This window comes from Cervus elaphus, chromosome 28 (assembly GCF_910594005.1).
Source record: "Cervus elaphus chromosome 28, mCerEla1.1, whole genome shotgun sequence".
NCBI lineage: Eukaryota > Metazoa > Chordata > Mammalia > Artiodactyla > Cervidae > Cervus > Cervus elaphus.
In genome coordinates, this window is record NC_057842.1 from 12731055 (window position 1) to 12750317 (window position 19263).

The following is a 19263-nucleotide window of genomic DNA, read 5'->3' on the forward strand; positions in this document are numbered from 1 at the left end:
AAAAGTGATATCATATGATATATGTCTTTCTCTGATTTCTGTAGGTCCATCCATGTTGCTGCAAATGACATTATTTCATTCTTTTTATGGCTAAGTAATATTCCACTGTATATATGTAACACATCTTTTTTATCCATTCCTCTGTTGATGGATATTTAGGTTGCCTCCTTCTCCAGCTGTTGTAAATAGTGCTGCAGTGAACATCGGGGTATCTTTTTAAATTATTGTTTTCTTTGGATATGCCCAGGAGTGGGATTGCTGGGTCATATGGTAGTTCTATTTTTAGTTTCTTAAGGAACCTCCATGCTGCTCTTTATAATGGTTGTACCAATTTTACATTCCCACCAGCAGTGTAGGAGGGTTCCCTTTTCTCCACACCCTTTGCAGCATTTATTGTTTGTAGACTTTTTGATGATGACCATTCTGACTGATGTGAAGTGGTATCTCATGGTATGATTAGTTATTTCTCTAATAATGAGCAGTGTTGAGCATCTTTTCATGTGTTTGTTAGTCATCTCTATGTCTCAAAGAAAGACTTTTAAAGCAGCTAAAGAAGAAAGGATGATTGCCTGCAAAGGAACCCTCATTTGTTCCAGCGTTGCTCAGTCGTGTCTAACTCTTTTGCGATCCCATGGACTGCAGCACGCCAGGCTTCCCTGTCCTTCACTATCTCCTGGAGTTTGTTCAAACAGAAAATCTGTAGGCCAGGAGAGTGGAATGACATTCTCAGAAAACTGAAGGAGAAAAACTGTCAGTCAGGACTACTGTACCCAGGAAAGTTGCCCTTCAAATATGAAGGAGAAATAAAGGCTTTCCCAGACAGGGAAAAGCTGAGGGAGTTTATGACCAGTAGACCTGCCTTATAAGAGATGTTGGAGTGAACTCTTCTACCTGAAATGGAAATGCAAATATACACAAAACTTTGAGGAAGTTAGCAAATATAAAATTGTGACTGTATATCAGAATTATATTATATAATATATTAATAATTATAATTGTATTAAAATGGGTATATAATTATAATAATAAATATAATTATATTTACATATAATATATAAATAAATAATACATAATACAATCTATTATATAAAATATTATATCTTATGGTATATGTTAACATTAATACATTATATATTAAATATATTTATAAATAATTTTAATATATATTGAATATATAGTAAATATATTAACATATATTTAATGTATATTAAATATACAATTTAAAATATAAAATTATAAAATATAAAATGTAAAATAATTAAATATATTCAATATATCAAATATATATTAAATATATTAATTTATATACTTATTTATAATTTAAGTATATATTAAATAATATACATTATATATTGTTATGTTATATAATATCAATATAGTATATATTAATATCAATATACAATATAGATAATATATAATACATATCTATATATAAATATGTATTATATAATTGTATTTAAATATAAATATAGTTATAATTATAAATATATAAATATATAATATATATTATATAATATATAAATTTATGTAATATATATACTATATTATAGAAATAAATATATAATTAAGTTATATATAAATCATATATAATATATATTAAATATATAATTTATATAATAAATATAACATAATTATATACTAAAACAATTATAGCATAAAGGTTAAAGGAAAAGAAAGCAGTAAAAATAACTATAGCTATTTCAATTTGGTAACAAAAGCACATGAAAAGAAACAAGAAAAAACATAGAATGGGAAGAGGGAAAGGACAGAACACATATGAGCAAATGCAGATATATGCTCTCAGCCAGAAAAAGGACTTTTATCTATGAGACACTTTATACAAAAAGTAGTCTGGAGTCTTGCTATTGTCCCTGTGGCCTGTGAATGGCAGCACTGGTGTCTCGGGTTGCTTGTCAGGTTGCAGAGTCTCAGGCACTGTCCAGAACCATTCGATTTCATCGTGTCCCCCAGTACATGCATGTGCCTTAGAGTTTGAGAGACACTGATCTGAAACTGACGCTGCAGTTTTTTAACTTTTTTTGTTTTGAAACTTAGCTGCTGAAATAATTAGACCCTCCAGCTGTTCATCTATTTGTGTTTGCCTGTATTTGTCTTTTTGTTTACCTTAGATTTTTACATAGACTTCAGAGGAGACTGTCCTGTTATGAGTGATGGAGAGTAGCGGGGGGAGGCAGCTGTGGCTGGAGGGGTCACCAAAGTCGCCCAGAGCAGGCGGCTTGTGACGGAACGAGCCTGGCACCTCATGGCCTGCAGGAAGCATTAGGAGCAGAGGGGGCAACATGTGCAAAAGCAGGAAAGGCCAGGCGCTCTTGGACGAGGACTGAGGTCTTCTCTGTGGGGGCCAGGGTTGGCCCCTCAGTTGCCGTGTGAGGCCTTTATTATGTGGCTCCTCTGTCAGCTCCTGAAAGGTCCCCCAGTTCTTTAATGCCCCGCCCTTCTGCTCTGCCAGACTCCCTGACCACCCTCACCTTACTCAGCCTTTGCTGAGATGTGTCTTGGTGTACTGTGTCAGGGGCTCCTGGCCAGCGTTTAAGCTTCATTTCAAACTTGGCCCCCTCTGTGAGACCTGCCTGCCTGCCCACAGCCTTGTCTGCTTGCCCCTGAAGAATGTTGGAGTGCGTATCCCCTTCTCCAGGGGTCTTCCCGACCCAGGGATCAAACCTGGGTTTCCTGCGTTGCCGGCAGATTCTTTACCATCTGAGCCACCAGGGAAGCCTTTATATATATCACCTTGTGCTAATATTGATTACAAATGTGCCATTTAGCCAGGTTGATATGTGCAGTCTATTTATTTCCATTGTTGTATAATTTTCTGTGGTATGGAGATAATTGTACTGGTGAGCATTTGAGTTGTTAGTCTTTTTAGAAATCATGCTACTATAAATATATAAATATTCTGGTTACACAGCTTCTTGAGTATATGTATGAATTTCTTTGTAGTGTTTTTCAGCCTTGCTTGACTCTGATCCAGAGAAACAGCATTTTATAATGCGACCTGATTTTTGTGTGTATGTTTGTCTGTACATATATATGTATATTACTGATTTTTTAAAAGTTTTAGCAAAGTTATATTTACTCTTCGTCTGATGTACTTATACCATTTTCCTTCTAAAAATAAATTTTGGTTGAGATTAAATTAATGAGTTGTGACCTACTGTTTAAAATGTTGCTAAAGGGTGTGTTGTGTATGTGTGAATGTCTGTATGTACATAGACATGTCATATTGTTTAAACTAAACATACGCATAAATTGAGAAACGTGTAAGCACGTGTGTATGTGTTTTGTGTGTGTGCGAGCATATTGTTGATGGAAGGGTTTATTCATCTAGAACTGGACTAGACTAGCTGCTGCTTTGCCCTTTGAAAATTTGAGTCCGTGAATTCTATAACCTTTCGTTACGATTGTATGAGGAACCAGAATGCTTCTTATATGCTGTTATGATATTTTTTTAGTTTTTAATGCTAGCTTTTCTTTGTTTCTTCTCTGTAATCAGGTCCTCGATGGGCTTCCTGGAATATTGGTGTGTTTATTTGCATCAGATGTGCTGGCATCCATAGGAATCTTGGGGTTCATATATCCAGGGTCAAGTCAGTCAACCTAGACCAATGGACGCCAGAACAGATCCAGGTAAACATTCCCCTACAGAGAAATTATTTAAAATGGATTTAAGATCTTTAATCCTTCTTGCATCTAAGGATTAGCATCGATGGTAAAGTAGTATATTGAAATATAGCATTTGCCACATGTAAGATTTGAGTGTTAACTTGAATTGTCAGTTCACAGATGTTTATTTTTTCTTGGTTCTGTAGTAAAGTTCGTTTTTAATGTGGTTTTATCTAAAATATTGATTTTGAAGTATTTAAAAAATAAATTCTTTTCCTGTACTGATGAAATTTGCGAGTGTATTTCCGTAGTCTCTTTTGCTTTGCTGTCAGTAGAGGGCGCCTGAGTAAAGACGAAGAGCAAACCACCTCTATCTGCACTTCTGTGCAGGAGTGGTTGTTCTCCACTCTCAGACAAGTCATAGGAGTTGGAAGACAGCCCATTTAGCCAGTATTCTCATGAGTGGGCTTGTTTCGAGCAGTTTAGCTTTTTAGAGATAAATTTATACTTTTAAGGGCTTGCCATTTTTCCAGTGTGACATTATTAAATTTTCAAAATCATACTTTCTAATCCTTAAGGTTAATTGCTAATGTAAAAATAATTATTTCTACTGGTTTTATTTATAGTTCACAGTGAAATTATATGACTTTTTCTTATGCCCTTTTCAAACTACTTATAGTCCGCTTGAAGCCTAAATATACAAGTGTATGTGGTTGAACCTCAGTAATCATAAAACGAAAATAACACACAAATTGGCATGGATATGTGAAGTAAGGGTAGAAAGAATAGAATGCTGGGAGAGAGTGATCATTTGAAAAAGGTACATAGACTTGGTTAAAGTACAGCTTCTATACTGAAGACATTTATGCCAAAGTAAATATTAGATGTAGCAAAAATTTAAATATTAAAAAACTAAACCTCAAAAATACTCAAAGGAAAAAAATAGAGATCTTTGGGCCATAAAGTCAAGCATAATTAATTAGTTTAATCTTGTTAGTTTTTTAACTTTTTGTTGGCTAGAATATAAAAGGATATATGAAACTGTGTCTTTTCGAGATACTTGAGAAAACTTACTTATATCAAGGAAGCAGAGCTTTTTGAACATTTCATTTTAAGGCAGTGTTCTTAGTAACATCTCTGTAGTAACTATGGTAACAGATTTTCATGAGATTGTTTCTTAAGTTGTCTTCAAGAAAACATGAAGTGTAGCTTGAAAATGTCACTTGAGTTTGTAATGGTTGTGAAGATAAAGAACACTCAAGACCAAATGTGTTGCCTTTTTAATGGTTCATTTCAAACCAAGGAGAAAACATGGAATCCCTAGACAGTTAAATTCTCCAGAAATATTATTTTTCTCAACTAGGCTGTTGAAAGGAACTGAGGTTGTTGGATGTGGACAGCTGTTCTTCTCTAGTAGTTTAGGGCATAACTTCCCAATCAGCACTACAGTTACTGGTTTTCTGGGGGATAGGTTATAAAGCAAGATACGGTTTATTAAATATGTAAAGATCTTGAAAGCAATTATTAAGTAGTGTACAGTCTTTGAAGTTATATTTGAACACTGTTTGTATGTCAGCTTCTTCAATTAAGGATTATTAGTTCTGAACGCCAGACTTTTGACGAGTACTTCTCATAGGGGATGTGCTGTGTATCTTCCTAAGCCTTGGGGCACCTCCTGCAGCGGAGGAGGGTGAGGTTAGAGGGCATGCCTGCAAAGTCTAGTTGAGAAGACAGTGAGGCTCACTTTAAAGAAAAGAAGGGTGAGGAAGCCCAGTCACAAGGACAGCTGAGCCCTCGGTATTCCTGTGTGGGCGTTGGCAGTGCTTGCAGGCAGACCAGGGCTGTTCTTTAAAAATCAGTTCTGGACTGCTGTGTGCTGAAGAAGAAAGTGGTTGGCAAAGACCCCGAGGCTCCATACTGATGAGGCAAGCTTTGTTTTAAGACAGCTGCTTCTGGAGAGGCCGTGGAAAAAGGTGACTGAGAAAGCTGTCTGTGGAGTCCGACTCCGGGGTGGCACCGGGCGGTCCTGACCGGGCGTCTTGCGGCAGGTGCCTCGGTGCCCGCGTCTGTGAGGGGAGGCGGTCCCAGTGCCCTCCGGCAGGGCTGTGAGGTGATGTGGGTAAAGCGTTGGTAACACTAGTGGGCTCACTTGTGATGGAAGTAGAGCTGATTTACGGTGCTGTGCTGTTTTCAGACTGGCGCGTCTTGCACACTCCGTCATGCTGGCTTGTCATTTGCTAGTAGGATTAGTCTGTTTGGTTAGCTGTACAAAATCCTCAATATTGCTGCTTTGAGGATCTTTCCAGTCTCTTTTTTTCCCTTTGGCCACTGCCCTATGGTCTATGGGACCTTAATCCAACTTTGGCTTTTTTTTAACTTAAAATGAAGTAGATAAAAAATGAGGTATAATTACAAAGCAAATACAGATAGAAGTGTGTTTTATGTGCCTTGGGAAAGGTCTGTACAGGTGTTCAACCGTGTCCTTGGGGAATGGTCCAGGACCCCTTCACGTATTGAAATCTGGATTCTCAAGTCCTTTACCTAAAATGGTGGGGTTCGAGGGTATGATATTATATATACGTCATATACAGTGTCTGTGAGAGTCAGCTTTCAGGGCATCTGTCATAGCTGTGTTAGAATTGCTGTATGCTTCCTTTCAAAAGAAAATAATTTATCTACCAAAACTTATTAGTATGGAAATAAGAGTTATTCAACTTAAATTATAATAAAAAATTGTTTTGAATTGTGATTCATAGATTAAATGTCTTTGGTCTTGGGTTTATTGTTGGGTACTTCTGAAATTTTTGGAAAGGATCAATGTGTTAATACTTTTATAAATAGTATAGCTTTTATTTTTAGTTTTGTACTTGTTCATTAATCCCAAGTCTTGATTCCCTTTTCCCCTCGTTATTTAAAAATTCTTAATTATTCATTTTCATCGTCTTTATTGAAGGAATTAAAATGAAGACTACACTAAACAGCAAGGTCCTAGTGTAATACTGTATTCAATATCCTGTAAGAAACCACAATGAAAAAGAATATGAAAAAGAATATATACGTGTGTGTGTGTGTCTGGTAACTGAATCACTCACTTTGTTGTGCCCCAGAAAATAACATTGTAAATCAACTGTACTTTCATTAAAAAATGAAAAAGAAAAGAGGATGAAAAAAGAATAAAGTTTCTTGGCTCACTTTGTAGAGTTGTGTAAATTGTGCTGCCTAATGAAACATCCTAGTGAGACTTTGTCCACATTGGAAAGTATACTCCGTGCATCTGGTGTTTTTATTGGTAACTTTGGACCATTTTTCGTACTTTATGTGTCTGTAAATCTTTCGGTTATCTTCTCGCACATGTTCTTTGTTTGGGACTTACTGGTGACATTTCTTGATAAGGTGTCAGTACTTGGCACTTGCGGGGGAACCCCAAGCTCACACGGCTGCAGTGTGCAGTGTACGCGTTTCTCAAGTGCGTCCAGTCTCCGCAGGCACGGTACGCTTGCCTTCAGCGTTCTGTAGGCACTTCCCCCGTGTCTTTATACCTCACCCGTTTGTGCTGTAGCTTTGACCACGCTTTGGACGAGAGGGAGAGGTGTTTGAGCTGAGCTCTCCTCATGTCACTGTTTACTCTTGCATCAGAAGAACAGAAGCTTTCCTCGCTCTCGTCTTCTGTCCACCCTCCTCCTCTCGTAGTTCTGCTCTGACTTCAGCAGCTGGTTCTCCTGTTCTAGGGCCAGAGTGGAGGAAGGAGGTGGGTGCTGGTTTCTTTGCCTTTATTTTCCTTCTCAGCTTCCTTTCTGCTTTTCTAGCTAATTCAAGAAACTATTTTCATTTGGAGGCATCTTTAAACTCTTTCCTCCTCTTTGAAACCTGCTGTCTTGCCCCCATCTTCCACAAAAGTTTTGCTTGTACCCTTTGAGCCTTGACAGACAGCCCTCAACCCTGCGATGCCGGTTCACTCACTTGTTCACCAGTGAGCGTTCACCAGCCGCTGTCCTCCAGGGACTTGCCCTGACCTTCTTGGAGCATTGGATTTCTTGAGCAGGGTCTCTCCCTCCTGTCTCTCTCCTTTACCTGACTGGCCTCTGCTGACTCGTCTTTACTCTGCCCCTCTGCTGGGTCTGTGCTCACAAAGAGCGCAGTGAACGCGTGTGGCCATGTCCATGCCACCCACGTGGTCCCTGCTTCCCTGACACTCCTCCCTGCCTTCCTGAAGCTTTCTCTGTGTAAGAGAATCTAAACTTACTGTCCCTCATCCTCGATTTTGTTTCATTATTTAGTCGCTGTGTTTTTTTCTTTTTTGTTTTAACTCTTTTTCTGCTTTTCCCTTCTGCTGGAGCCGTTATGTGGTTTTGTCTTTAGCCTTTTTGCTCGTTTGTCTTGCTCCAAGGGAAAACTCAGTTACTCTCATGAGTTCAGTTGTTATTTTTCTGTGCAGATGACTTCCCCCTCTTTCTAATAGTGACCTCTGAATCAGTTCTTTTAGATTTTCTATTTGAAACCTTTGGTATTCATGGATTTATCACACCTTAAGAAACGTTGGATATCCTTCACTTCAGTTCAGTTCAGTCGCTCAGTCGTGTCCCACTCTTTGTGACCCCATGGACTGCAGCACGCCAGGCCTCCCTGTCCTTCAACAACTCCCGGAGCTTACTCAAACTCATGTCCATCGAGTCGGTGATGCCATCCAACCATCTCATCCTCTGTCGTCCCCTTCTCCTCCTGCCTCAGTCTTTCCCAGCATCAGGGTCTTTTCCAATGTGGATATCCTTAGCATGAAGTAATTGGTAATTTTCCCAAGTATGCTCAGTGAGGCTGGAGTCAGCCCAGTAGGTTGATTCCATGGCACTGGAATTTTAGCATGGCTGTACATTATGTGTTCATATTTGTATTTCAAGAACTCTTGTGAAGTAATTAAAAATTTTGTTGCCTTGTTAAAAATGCTTTCTTTCTATAAAACAAAGAAAGCCAACTGCTAATGCTATGATAGACTTTAAGAGAAAGGAATAGATACGACCAGGCATGGAGGGTTTTTTGCTAGATAACATGATACGTTTGAGTAGAATAAAGAGCAGAATATCAATAACCATTGTTCTTTAACAGTATCAATGAAGCCTAGGTGTTTTATACAGAAACAGGAAAAAAGGATTTATGAAACTCTTTCAGTATTTCAATATGGGAAACTTTGGTCACAGTCAGGAATTAATGTGTGCACTTATAAATGTTAAGATTGGTAGGTGTCTTTTTGCCTGTAGCTTGATCCATCTAAAATGTAAACCGTCATCTGGTTGTCTTGAATGGCTTTCTTTCCTGTGCCTTTGTTTTCCATCAGTTCTTAATTTTTTCATTGCTTCTGTTGCTTTCCATTTTTTGTCCTTTTTTCCCATTGTTCCTTTATACTTGTAAAGTTCCAAAAATATAGCCACCATAGGAAGTCTGACTTAAGCTAGTGTGTATGGAGGTTCCAAGGTAATATATGCTGAAACTAGAAGGCAGTACTTTTCAGTGCTCAGACTGTTCCAAACTGAAATGAGTTGCCTTTGGAGAAGAGTGAGTTCGCTGTCACTGGGGTGGTGTGTGCAGAGGCTGGACACGCACCTGGAGGTGTGGGTGGGGTTCACGCCTTGGATGGCGGGTGAGGAGCAGTTTCAGTGACTGCAGTTTCTTCCGTTTTTGAGACTTTTGGATGGTATGCTCAAATCGTGTTTGGTTGCCACAGCAGTTCAAAAATCATTTTCACTATATGCATTAGAATAAAAATGACACACATTACAGATGTGATTCAACTTTTTCCAAGAGTCAAATTCTACCCTAAAGGATAAGACTTTTCTGAAATCTCCAATAACTCAAAAGAATGTGACAAGATTCTTGGGTTAAGTCAAAAAGACAGGTTCTAAAAATGTTTTGGATAAACTTTTTTGGTTTTCTTATTTTCTTTCATAAGGAGAAAATCACTAGCTAAATGCATAGAGATTTCTCTGATAACTTTGTCATTCCCAAAGAAACCTACTATAGGGTAACTGGGTGCAGCCTTTAGTTTAATTTATGTCATAACATTGACCTGCTTGTCTTCATTTAAATTTTGTTTTTTTTTAGAAAAGGATTTTTCCTGAGGAAGCTAAAATCGTGGATTTCTGTTGATCTCCATCAGTAAGCTTTACTGTGTTCTGTCAGCTCAGCTTGAATTCCTAATCTGGCCAAATCAGAGAGAATAGGCAAAAGGGACTCGACAGTTACTTTAACTACTTCAGGGTAGCTGGAAAAGCAACTAAAATGACAGGCACTTCTCATGTCGTGGTCATGCCGTGTGCATCTTCAGTGGTGAAATAGGTGTGTGAAAGATTGAAGAGGCGGGAGGTGATAGTGGCTGGGGTGAAAGTGGCTGAGTACACTGAAGAAGTTTTCTCCTCCTCGACTTTCTGACATAGTCTGTTTTGGATGAAGTTATGGTAAGTTTTATTCCTTGAAAGCATATTGATTTTGTGAAATAAGATGATTTGCAGTTGATGAAACCAGTCTGCTCTGAGCTCCCTCTGCAGTCTTTAATAGAATGGAAACCTGGAACTAGAGTATTGTGGACAGCTGAACCTTAAGTTTTACTTGAATCGTGAGGTTGTACAGGTTGGTTTTACTGGGACAGGATCCAAGAATGTATCAGATTGATCCTTTCTCTGAGCCTGGTCTTAGCTGTTAGTGAGTAATTAAATTGTCAGTTCATTGCAAAAAAAAAAAAAAAATGACATTATGACAGCATTTTAAGTCTTTAGATTCAGGTGAAATCAGTTATTATGTTTTCCTGGGAGCTCTGCAGGGGAGAAAGATGCATTAAATAAGACATTATTAACACTAATTGTACCTTTTTTTTTTTTTTTTTTAATAAGGCTATCAGAAAATGTAAAACCCTGTAACTGGCTCATTTTCTGTTTCACAGAGGTGGTTAGATGTGGTGTTTGCCTAAAGCCACTGCAGCTCTCTTGCTAGATGGTTGCATGACTGTCTTCTTCAGTACTTTTATGTTTGACCTGTCTCTGTCTTGAAACATAGGAGGTTTCTTTTAGACAGGAAATGCCTGCATGTGATAAGTTCTTTTAATGTGTAGTTTCAAATTTTTTATTTCAGTGACATTAAGAAAATTTTTTTTATTCCAGTGACTTTTTAAAAATAAATTTTTTAGTATCCTGTTTCCTTGTTTGAGTTTCATTTTTCATTGACCCTCTTACCTGGATTTGGGTCTTCATTGCCTGACACTAATATTTGTCACTTTCTCTTAGATACTTTTCATTACTTTTTATTTCCATTAAGTTTTCTTTTTTTCTTCTTTTGCCTGTCCAGAGTTCTACCATTATTTGCTGTGTTTATTTGTTCTGATCATCTATTTAATTTCATATCCATTTTTGAATTTTTTAAGAACTTCTGATTCTTTCCTGAGTTTTTGTTTTAATTCTGTGTGTTTCTGATTTCTGATTTAGTTGCTCTTTCATAACATCATGTGTCTTTGGACTCATTTATATATTCTTTGGTATCTTGTATTTATAGCTTTTAGTTTGTTCTGATTAGTAGTCTGTGGTTTTGATCTGTTTTCTGGGCATATTTGTTCTTGTGTGGCTTCACTGTTAGAGACACTGTTCCACATCTTATTCTCCTGACAACTTTGTATGAGATTTGACCTTGATTATTTTCTGTTGATCATTTTTATGTGACATTGGTTTTTCATTACCTTTAAAAGGAATTACTATTCAAAATAGCTTTTCTAACCACACAGACCTGTCTCTTCAGTTGTTTTCATGTTTAAAACAGAAAGCCACTTGTTCTCTCCCACTTTTATCTGAACCTTCTCTTCCTTTATCTCTGTGATTCCTGTCCTGCTCCATTTGGAATCATTTCCCAGGAGTTTTGCTCAGTGTGGGGCCCTATCCTGACAGGGAGATTCGGTGGTTCTTGTGGAGTCTCTCCCAATTCCCAGCTCCTTGGACTTCCTTGCTGTTGGGGTGGGTGAAATCCCTCTCAGCTTCCTGTACCATCTTCATCTTGGTTCACAGTAATCTCCAGTGTGTATGTCTCCACTGTCTTAGTCTTCTGTTCTCAGATCCACTCAACACCTCATTAGGTGTTGCGGGCACATCTGCTGGTCATTATGCCTCACCCGTGCTGCTGCTGCTAAGTCACCTCAGTCGTGTCCGACTCTGTGCGACCCCATAGACGGCAGCCCACCAGGCTCCTCTGTCCCTGGGATTCTCCAGGCAAGAACCCTGGAGTGGGTTGCCATTTCCTTCTCCAATGCATGAAAGTGAAAAGTGAAAGGGAAGTCTCTCAGTCGTGTCCGACTCTTCGCTACCCCCATGGATTGCAGCCTACCAGGCTCCTCTGTCCATGGGATTTTCCAGGCAAGGGTACTGGAATGGGGTGCCATTGCCTTCTCCGATGCCTCACTGCTACCTAATGGCATCTTGGGATTTGTGAGTTTCTTCCATTACTACATTCACTGTAAATATTGTGCATGGGTTTTGGTTTCTTTAATCTAGTACTTCTTTCTGTGTTTTTTTGTTTTTTGGTAAGGAGCTTCTTGAAACTTCAAAAGCCATCACTGCTGTTACAGCATTCCCACAACAAAGCAATATTTAGTAGAGTAAAATTGCCATTAAAACAGTTAATTTGAAGCACTCCATGATTTAACCACATTTCACCTGTGTGTGTTAGAACATTGTTTAACCTCTCAAAAAAAAATTTTTTTTCCTGCCTCAAAAACAAACCACTAGACTATAAAAACAAAATCCATTTAAATAATAGCTTGGAGAATAGCATGATTGTCGGGACATCTCTTCCAGTGGTTTTTTTTTTTTTTCCCCATTTATTTTTATTCATTGGAGGCTAATTACTTTACAATATTGTAGTGGTTTTTGCCATACACTGACATGAATCAGCCATGGCTTTACATGTGTTCCCCATCCCGATCCCCCCTCCCGCCTCCCTCCCCATCCCATCCCTCTGGGTCTTCCCAGTACACCAGCCCTGAGCACCCGTCTCATGCATCTAACCTGGGCTGGTGATCTGTTTCACCCTTGATAGTATACTTGTTTCAATGCTGTTCTCTCTGAACATCCCACCCTTGCCTTCTCCCACAGAGTCTAAAAGTCTGTTCTGTACATCTGTGTCTCTTTTTCTGTCTTGCATATAGGGTTATTGTTACCATCTTTCTAAATTCCATATATATACGTTAGTATACTGTATTGATGTTTTTCTTTCTGGCTTATTTCACTCTCTATAATGGGCTCCAGTTTCATCCATCTCATTAGAACTGATTCAAATGAATTCTTTTTAATGGCTGAGTAATATTCCATTGTGTATATCTACCACAGCTTTCTTATCCATTCATCTGCTGATGGGCATCTAGGTTGCTTCCATGTCCTGGCTATTATAAACAGTACTGCTATGAACACTGGGGTGCACGTGTCTCTTTCAGATCTGGTTTCCTCAGTGTGTATGCCCAAGAGTGGGATTGCTGGGTCATATGGCAGTTCTATTTCCAGTTTTTTAAGGAATCTCCACACTGTTCTCCATAGTGGCTGTACTAGTTTGCATTCCCACCAACAGTGTAAGAGGGTTCCCTTTTCTCCACACCCTCTCCAGCATTTATTGCTTGTAGACTTTTGGATAGCAGCCATCCTGACTGGCGTGTAATGGTACCTCATTGTGGTTTTGATTTGCATTTCTCTGATAATGAGTGATGTTGAGCATCTTTTCAAGTGTTTGTTAGCCATCTGTATGCCTTCTTTGGAGAAATGTCTGTTTAGTTCTTTGGCCCATTTTTTGATTGGGTCATTTATTTTTCTGGAATTGAGCTGCCGGAGTTGCTTGTATATTTTTGAGATTAATCTTTTGTCTGTTACTTCGTTTGCTATTATTTCCTCCCAGTCTGAGGGCTGTCTTTTCACCTTGCTTATAGTTTCCTTTGTTGTGCAAAAGCTTTTAAGTTTCATTAGGTCCCGTTTGTTTATTTTTGCTTATATTCCCAATATTCTGGGAGGTGGGTCATAGAGGATCTTGCTGTAATTTATGTTGGGGAGTGTTTTGCCTATGTTCTCTTCTAGGAGTTTTATAGTTTCTGGCCTTACATTTAGATCTTTAATCCATTTTGAGTTTATTTTTGTGTATGGTGTTAGAAAGTGTTCTAGTTTCATTCTTTCACAAGTGATTGACCAGTTTTCCCAGCACCACTTGTTAAAGAGGTTGTCTTTTTTCCATTGTATATTCTTGCCTGCTTTGTCGAAGATAAGGTGTCCATAGGTACGTGGATTTATCTCTGGGCTTTCTATTTTGTTCCATTGATCTATATTTCTGTCTTTGTGCCAGTACCATACTGTCTTGATGACTGTGGCTTTGTAGTATAATCTGAAGTCAGGCAAGTTGATTCCTCCAGTTCCATTCTTCTTTCTCAAGATTACTTTGGCTATTCGAGGTTTTTTGTATTTTCATACAAATTGTGAAATTATTTGTTCTAGTTCTGTGAAGAACACCCTTGGTAGCTTGATAGGGATTGCATTGAATCTATAGATTGCTTTGGGTAGTATACTCATTTTCACAATATTGATTCTTCCAATCCATGAACACAGTATATTTTTCCATCTATATGTGTCCTCTTTGATTTCTTTCATTAGTGTTTTATAGTTTTCTATGTATAGGTCTTTTGTTTCTTTAGGTAGATATACTCCTAAGTATTTTATTCTTTTTGTTGCCATGGTGAATGGTATTGTTTCCTTAATTTCTCTTTCTGTTTTCTCATTGTTAGTGTATAGGAATGCAAGGGATTTCTGTGTGTTAATTTTATATCCTGCAACTTTACTATATTCATTGATTAGCTCTAGTAATTTTCTGGTAGAGTCTTTAGGGTTTTCTATGTAGAGGATCATGTCATCTGCAAACAGTGAGAGTTTCACTTCTTCTTTTCCTATCTGGATTCCTTTTATTTCTTTTTCTGCTCTGATTGCTGTGGCCAAAACTTCCAAAACTGTGTTGAATAGTAGTGGTGAGAGTGGGCACCCTTGTCTTGTTCCTGATTTTAGGGGAAATGCTTTCACTTTTTCACCATTGATAACCTCTCAAAATTTTGTGTTTTACTGTGCTTAGTTGCTCAGTCATGTCTGACTCTTTGTGACCCTGTAGATGGTAGCCCGCCAGGCTCCTCTGTCCATGGGGATTCTCCAGGCAAGAATACTGGAGTGGGTTGCTATGCCCACTTCCAGGGAATCTTCCCAACCAGGGATTGAACCCAGGTCTCCTGCATTGCAGGCAGATTCTTTCCCATCTGAGCTGTAGAGAATCCCAAGAATACTGGAGTAGGTATCCTATCCCTTCTCCAGGAGATGTTTCTGACCCAGGAATCGAGCCAAGTTCTCCTGCATTGCAGGCAGATTCTTTACCAGCTGAGCTACCAGGGAAGCCCCTCAAGGTTTTGACCCTTAGATAAATTTACATAGTATCATACAGAATCAGATACATAATAAGCTTTCAGTACACAATGCTTGGTACATACTTATTCAGCAGACCCCAGATCAAGCAACTTTTTTCTTATTTTATGGGAGGAGTGCTCATTATAGTTCCATCAAGCTGATGAAATTTCTCAAATTGTGGCCTCTTGTACATACTGAACTTTTTAAGTTGACTGAGATTCAATTTACACTGACTCCTTGCCAGGGTCATGATATGTGTCTGTGTCCTCAGAAGCAGAGCAAGGTGGCAGCACATTGCTGGGTTTATCTTTTACCTGCAGGTGCGGAGGGAAATAAATATGACACTGTCTATTACAACATGTAATCTGTGAAATGCAGTGAAGGGTTTGCATTTTAAACAATCCATTGGAAGAAATTAATAAATAATCCTTTTTTTTTTCAATTTGAATGTGCAACATCGTGGTTTTCCCATTGATTTTCTTAATTGTTTTTGAGGTTGAACTTTCAGCAATATCAGTAATAGAATTTCCTGGTCCTAGTGACTGGCTATAGTTCTTGGATCAAAGCAGTGAACAAAATGGTGAGATGTTACTTAGTGGAAGTCTCTCCTTAATCCTGTTCAGTATGTGCTGGTTAGTCTAGGTGGACTGAGGGTATAGCCAGAGGAATCACAAGCTACTTGAAGAGAAGGACAGATATCCCAGAGTGGGTGCTTTACGTAGGGTAGGAATCTGTTGTGTGGCAGTGAGTGAATTCCTGTGGAGTGGATCGTCTGGGAACATGAGTATTTTGTTCGTTTGGTCACACACAGCATTTAGAGTTGCTGCTTGGTGTGACTGGAAAGTGACTGAGAACAGCAGCTGTGCTGGCAGTTCCGGCCGGGCGCTCTGTAGTCCTGGCTCGGGGTCAGGCTTGTTGGCTCAGTGATGAGCATCTTGAACACATTCCTGAGGAGTGGCTCCTTCTTTCCCTTTTAAAAAAGTATTACCAGTATCCAGGGATATCGTAAGTTCTAAACATGCCTTTTAAATGTCTCATTACTATTTTTGACATTGACCTTTGTTTATCAATTTCTAAAGGCATACAACAGTGTGGAGAGGGGCTTCTAGGCAGGAAGATGGAAAACGTGTGTTGTGTTTGAGAAAGTAAAGTAGAAGAGACTGGTGCAGTTATGGGGGGCAGAGGTGAAAGTTGCAGGCTGGGGCTGGTTTGGCCTTGGTCCTGTGAGGGGTGGCTTATGGAGGGACAGCCTCAGAGCTTGTAATGAGGTCTGAGTTGAAGAGCAGTGTCTAATATCATGTTCTTCTAAGAACGTAAGCCCAGCGGGCCTGTTCCTGCAGTGGCCTAGCCAGGGGGTGAGTGAATCTTGAGCTAAAGCAGTGGTGATAAGGTTGATTCAGGGTAAACCTGCACAGGCATGAAAGTTAGAATCCCTGAGTCTTTTGATAGAAGAGGCAAGAGTCCGGATGCCATCTGCTGGGCCTAAACACCTAGGACAGAAATAGAATTACAGAGTAAGCTGAGATGATAAAAGACTGTCATATGAAACTTTTAACAGTTTTGTCACAACAGTGTTTAATTTTATTGTTTAAAGAAAAGGAATTCATTCTCTGAATTTGTTAGTAGCCAGCCAGTGCTGCAACATATGAATCGTGATCTGAGAATATCTAGAAGTTGTGAAAAAGAAGAAAACTGGTACCTCTGATTCCACATCATCATTTAACAATTTTAAGTTTTAAATATGTGTGGTTTACTTACTTTGTCCTTAAAAACAACAACAACAACAAAAACAGAGATCAGTTCCCCATAAATACAATTTCATGAAAACTGAAGGAATGGACTCTGTATTAAATATTTCCAAAGAGTTCCTGAGACCAAAACTGGTGGCCCTTCTTTTCCAGCAGCTGGAACCCAAAAGATCTTGAACCAGTCCTGAAAAGCTTGCTTCTATGCAGGGAATCCTGGTGGCTTTTGAGAGGAAGATAGAAAACTATTCTGGAAAATTGCAAGTGGTAGTAGAGGTGAGTCATTGATATGAAGAATTACCAGGAACTATAAGGATTCACTGTCTTTTTAAAATTATGACTTAAAAAAAAAAAAATATATATATATATATATATATATATATATTCAGTTAGGGAAATTTGAAATTTTCAGTCTTTGTGTTCTAAATATGAATAGAAAATAATAGAGCAAGTAGTATTCCCTCTCCCACACAGAAACAAACGTGTTGAAATCCTGAGCAAAAACAAATAATTTGAAATCTCACTGATACCATCTTGAGCAACAGTCACGAAAGTATTGATCCTGGGAAAACATGTGGTAAATAAGTGCTGTGTTTATGTTCTGAATGTACTTTGAGTGCAAGACATTCTTGGGTGGGGTTTTAAAGCGTGTTAGCTTTGCTCTCCCCAAAGGTCTGTGGTGCCCTGTCCTCTTACTGGAGACGGAGTGCCCAGTGAGGGCGAGCTCCTTGCTCTGATACGCTTGCTCTTCGAGTGCCCTGGCTGAGCTCCCCTCTGGATAGGACTTTATCTGGGGACAGAGCAGGATTGATGCGGGCCCCCTGTGTTTTTATTGTGTTGGAGAGTGGGAAGCAGGTGGGCCTAGTGCAAAGGTCTAAGGTACACAAGGTGTAAAATGAGTGTCCTCCCTCCTCATTGTGTTCCCCAGTCATCCGGTTTCCCTCTCTCAGTTCAGTTCAGTTGCTCAGTCGTGTCCGACTCTGCGACCCCATGGACTGCAGCATGCCAGGCTGTTTCCTCTATAGGAAGAACCTTATTTTTCAGTTTCTTGTATATTCTTCCTGAAATATTTTAATACCGTGTTTTTACCTTTTTTCTTCCATATTTAACATAGATGTGTAGCATCTTCCCATTACACAGTAATGTTTAAGATTGTGTTGATTATTTTAATGTTTTGCATTTGTGCCATTGGGAATTTCAGTCCTTTATTTTGTTGCTGTTATTTTTTTTCCACTTACTCCATTTTTAAAAAAGAGCCAGTAAACCCCAAAGGGCAAGTCAGTACCCACTTAAAAACTTAGGAAAACTACACAGAAAGTTTCCCGAGTGGACTTTGACTATAAGTGGTTGTTGCCTGGGTACTTCTCAGTATCTGAGGGAGAAAATGCAGGGAACATTCCAGGGACAGATAGGGAAAGGGGAGCATGCACAGGATGAAGGAGGCATGAGGCCCGCAAGCTCTAGCTCTTAAACACAGACCCTGGTCCTGGACTGGACTGGGCGGGTCTTCCCCACCCCGGAATCAAACCAGGGTCTCCTGCGTTGCAGGCAGATTCTTGACCAACTGAGTTATCAGGGAAGCCCGTAGCTTTTAGCTGGGCTGGACAGATAGGAGCCGTGTCCTGGAGTAGTCACATCCCTTAGCTGCGTTCCACAAAGAGCTCTGCTTTCCAGGATTTTGGAAGACTAAAGGAAAGAAAAAATTTGACAAGTTTTCTCAGGAGAATGCATCATTGAGTTGGAACTTTAGGTAGCCTGTCATTTTTCTTGCCTTTTATTTTTATTTCCTGATACTGACCATGACCTGATGTAAACTTGGGCACACTTGGTTTCTATTTGTTCCTGTTGCTTTTTATCTTAGCATTTATTTCACAGCCCCCTTTTCAGTAAAACTTTGTGTGTGCCACTTCATTACTATATTTCCCCCCTGGAGATGCCCCATTGATGTAAAACAGTACCTTTTTTAAGAAAAAAGGTACATATACAGTAGTGTTACATAAAAATAAAAATTTCCTACTACATTGGTTTGCTTACTTACTGATACTGTCTTTTTAAAAAATCTATTCCCACTTTTTTTTTAGTTTTTTGTATGTTTATTAAATTACACAAATCCAATAAAATGCCAATTAAAACTTGACAACCTAAATTTTCTTTAGTCTCTGTAAAACGTTAAAAATATTGAACTCTTTTAGAATATAAGTTTTATTGTTTTTTTACTGCAAAAACTAGGACTGGGTGATATAATATTGTCTACTTAGAAAGTTTCAGGAATAGAAATACATCATCTTTGTTAGATTGTCTTGATAGTATGCTAGCCTATAGATGCTTTTCAGCATTTTGATTCAAATAGTATTTTAAAAAATTGAACCTCAAATGATGTGTGAGCCTTTGGTCAGATGTTGTAATATGTATTGGATTGTGTGGAGAAGCTAAAATCACAAAGATTATAG

The 19263-nt window shown here is 38.7% G+C and overlaps 1 protein-coding gene across 4 annotated transcripts in view; it reads left to right on the plus strand.

Moving 5' to 3' along the window:
- The window catches only part of SMAP1 (small ArfGAP 1), a 158603-nt gene that overhangs the window by 50413 nt on the left and 88927 nt on the right, over positions 1–19263 (plus strand). For all 4 annotated transcript variants that reach the window (XM_043889749.1, XM_043889751.1, XM_043889750.1 and 1 more), the window contains exon 2: positions 3515–3648. In XM_043889749.1, the coding sequence (XP_043745684.1) occupies positions 3515–3648 (134 nt within the window). The remainder of the gene's footprint in view (positions 1–3514; positions 3649–19263) is intronic.